This window comes from Branchiostoma floridae, chromosome 7, assembly GCF_000003815.2.
Source record: "Branchiostoma floridae strain S238N-H82 chromosome 7, Bfl_VNyyK, whole genome shotgun sequence".
Classification (NCBI taxonomy): Eukaryota; Metazoa; Chordata; class Leptocardii; order Amphioxiformes; family Branchiostomatidae; genus Branchiostoma; species Branchiostoma floridae.
This window is the reverse complement of record NC_049985.1, coordinates 21,241,935-21,245,251: the sequence shown is the minus strand read 5'-3', so window position 1 is coordinate 21,245,251 and position 3,317 is coordinate 21,241,935. Positions and strand designations below refer to the sequence as shown.

The 3,317-nt window shown below is 40.2% G+C and overlaps 1 protein-coding gene across 1 annotated transcript in view; it reads left to right on the top strand.

Moving 5' to 3' along the window:
* The first annotated feature begins 6 nt into the window (after positions 1–6).
* The window catches only part of LOC118419895 (cubilin homolog), a 13,383-nt gene continuing 10,072 nt past the window's right edge, over positions 7–3,317 (top strand). Inside the window, exon 1 of the mRNA XM_035826551.1 lies at positions 7–154. Within this exon, the coding sequence (XP_035682444.1) occupies positions 130–154 (25 nt within the window). The 5' untranslated portion in view covers positions 7–129. The remainder of the gene's footprint in view (positions 155–3,317) is intronic.

Below are 3,317 nucleotides of genomic sequence, written 5' to 3'. Positions count from 1 at the left end.
CAGGGCTGTGCGGAAGCGTGTTGCGCCGACTCGACATGCCTGTCGTTTCAGTACAACAGTAACAACCGATGCTATGTGAAAAGCAGGCTCTGCTCAGATGGGCAGAAAGTGTCTACATCGGCTGGCAACATGTACGATCGGATTTCTATATCAGGTTGGAGCATTTTATCCATCTATAAATACATCATTTAACAAACTGGGGAACTCAATAGCAGAGGCGGGTATTGGTCTTTGAGATACAGTTTGTTTACAAAAGTACTTGTTATGCTTATGAGATCTTGTACCACGGAAATGCAGACTTCGTACCCACCGAAAAAAGGTCTTTTATGCCTTATTTAGGGATCGTCGACGTATGACCGTTTATTTAGAGTACATATCATGGCATCATTTCCGTGTCACAAATCCGTGTTTAACTCGTATCATGGCAATACATTTGTTTCAAAAGTACGGGAGCTATATACGTGACGTTTTATCTAAATTCACGTAACATGAGACGAAAAATACGTAACGTCCGACGTATTACAGAGACGTCACACTTACGTGCTGCATACGTGACGTCCTTTTATCAATTACTTAGCTAATTTCCAGAATTGTGACGTATCGCACGTGACGTAATTAAAAAGTGGGACGTGGAGAAGTAACGTCCTATTCAATTTGTAGTTATTGATCGTCAAATAAGTTATTGATACAATAAGTAACGTATGCCGCGCTTTCGTGCGACGCGTTCGTAATACTAATAGGTCGAACGTCACGTGTTTTACGCCTCATGTGACGTGAATTTAGGTCAAACGTCACAAATATAGCTCCCGTATTTTTGAAACAAATATATTGCCATACACTTCCGTAACGTTTGACGAAAAGATCGCAGCTCGAGATAGCGGACACGCAACTGGCTTGAACTGGCTTCCGTAACGTAAGGGTTGACTAAAAAATCGCAGCTCGGGATAGCGGACAGGCTTCCGTAACGTAAAGGGTTGACTAAAAAATCGCAGCTCGAGATAGCGGACAGGCTTCCGTAACGTAAGGGTTGACTAAAACATCGCAGCTCGAGATAGCGGACAGGCTTCCGTAACGTAAGGGTTGACAAAAAAAAAATCGCAGCTAGATATAGCGGACAGGCTTCCGTAACGTAAGGGTTGACTGAAAAATCGCAGCTCGAGATAGTGGACAGGCTTCCGTAACGTATTAAGGGTTGACGAAAACATCGCAGCTCGAGATAGCGGACAGGCTTCCGTAACGTAAGGGTTGACGAAAAAATCGCAGCTCGTAACGTAAGGTGGAAAAACTTGGTTGCGTGTGTCTTGTGTCTTGTTAAGAAGGACCACCCGTGCTAATGCCGTTATGTAAGGTTTGCTTGAGACTCGGTGTCCCTCTTGTGTCAGGATGGCGTGTGTCCCTTGTTAGGCTGTGGAAGGTTTTGGCCGAAGGGTTGATGGAAAATGTGTATACTGTCCCAGCCCAGACAACATGAAATTCAAGTACCTGATTGGCATGTAAGGTGGATTGTGTTGCAAAAATCGGTGAATTCCCTTGGGTGCAATATCATTCTACGTTAGGTTTTCTGTTAGGTTTGGAAATGCCCCATGTTTCACAATGTCCAATTTCTTGCCATGTATACCCCTTCATGTACAATTATGACAACGGAAGGTGCTACCCGAAGACTCAGACATGCGAAGAAACGACCAAAAACAACCTGGCACTCCGGTTCTACGACAAAAGTACTACAATACTTATTTATTCTCTCTGAGGTTATTTATTCTCTTTGGGGTTGACGACTAAGTTTGAGGCAATGGAACGAGAACTTACCCACTAGAACTACGCCCCTGCAGTTCCAAAATTAAATGTTAGGGGGCACTTGGCCCGCTATATCATGACACTAAAAGCTGTCTACCACTTAAATATCAAGACCATATCATGTCGGGGACAAGAGATACATTGAAAAAACTGCTATTATAGAATATTCTCATTCATTATGCAAATGTAATCTTATTTTGAATAATTATTATTTTTGTACAACATTGTTGTACTAAATTCCTACGTAACAAAAATGATGAAACTCGAAGGGGCCCAAATTTATGTCACTTCTTCCTGAGCTATCTAACATCCAAAAATTGTGACCATAGCATGTTCAGAACACGATATAGCAAGACCGGAAGTTGCGCTGCAATACCAAGGGTAGCCGCTAGGGGGCCCAAAATCTAAAAATTTCTAGCTTTCGTCACACCCTACCTTCACACCAAGTATGATACCAATCCGCCCAGCTGCTTTTGAGTTATATTGTTGACAGACACACAGACACACAAACGCTAGTAAAAATAGAAGAACGTTATTGCACAACGATCGTACATGGTACAATGTATGGCAAAAAAAGAAGAAACAAACTTATCATCCTAATTACTAAAACAAGTATCAAACATAGTACATATGCAGATTATGAATATAGAATTAAATTGGCATTCTGATTTCCAGAACAATAAGAGCTAATAAAATCATTGATATTGTAATTTGTATTACAATCAAGTGGGGCTAATTATGAGTTTCGGCAGTTTTTCTTATGACAAAGCAATCTTTTATATATTTACCTATTTTAGCATTGTGGGAGTTGTAACATCTGAATATATAATCAAATCTGTCTGTTGCATTGGGTCTCTTAAAATCTGTTGTACTTGATTCGAGGAATGTGAATAACTCATAACGTGAGACATTGTACCTACTGCGCATCATGACAAAGTGAAATTCATCTTCAATTTGCTTTGGACAGAATGGGCAATACCTTTGGTCAGGCGTTACATTATGATATCTACCTGTTTCTATATTCAATCTATGACTCTTGATTCTTAACTGGGTCATCGCATTACGAACTTCAAAGTTATATGTATCATAAAAGGTATGACTCTTGTTCGTAACACTTTTTCCATTTGTTAAGAAAAGACAGCTTTGAATTGCTTTTTATGCCACTAAACCACTCCTGTATAAATGTATCTTGTAGACGGTAGCGAATTTGTTCGTAATAATATAACCTCAATAACATTTCATGGAGGTAACAAGGTTGCTTTTCAAAGACGTGAAGTCGGTCTCAAATTGTGCGATAAGCACTGAAGTATAATGTATCCTCCTAAAAATAAAATCTGCACGATAAATTCGACGGCCGTATCAGTAATGCTCCCGAAAATAATTTCATCAGGTTGGTAGATCATAGGACATAAGAATTTTCTTTTACACAACGAGTTTTTCTCACATGCTGACGTTTCGATGTCTGTCAGACATCTTCCTCAGAGCTTCTAACTGGAGCTCTGCTTCTTGCCGCTATATGTAGC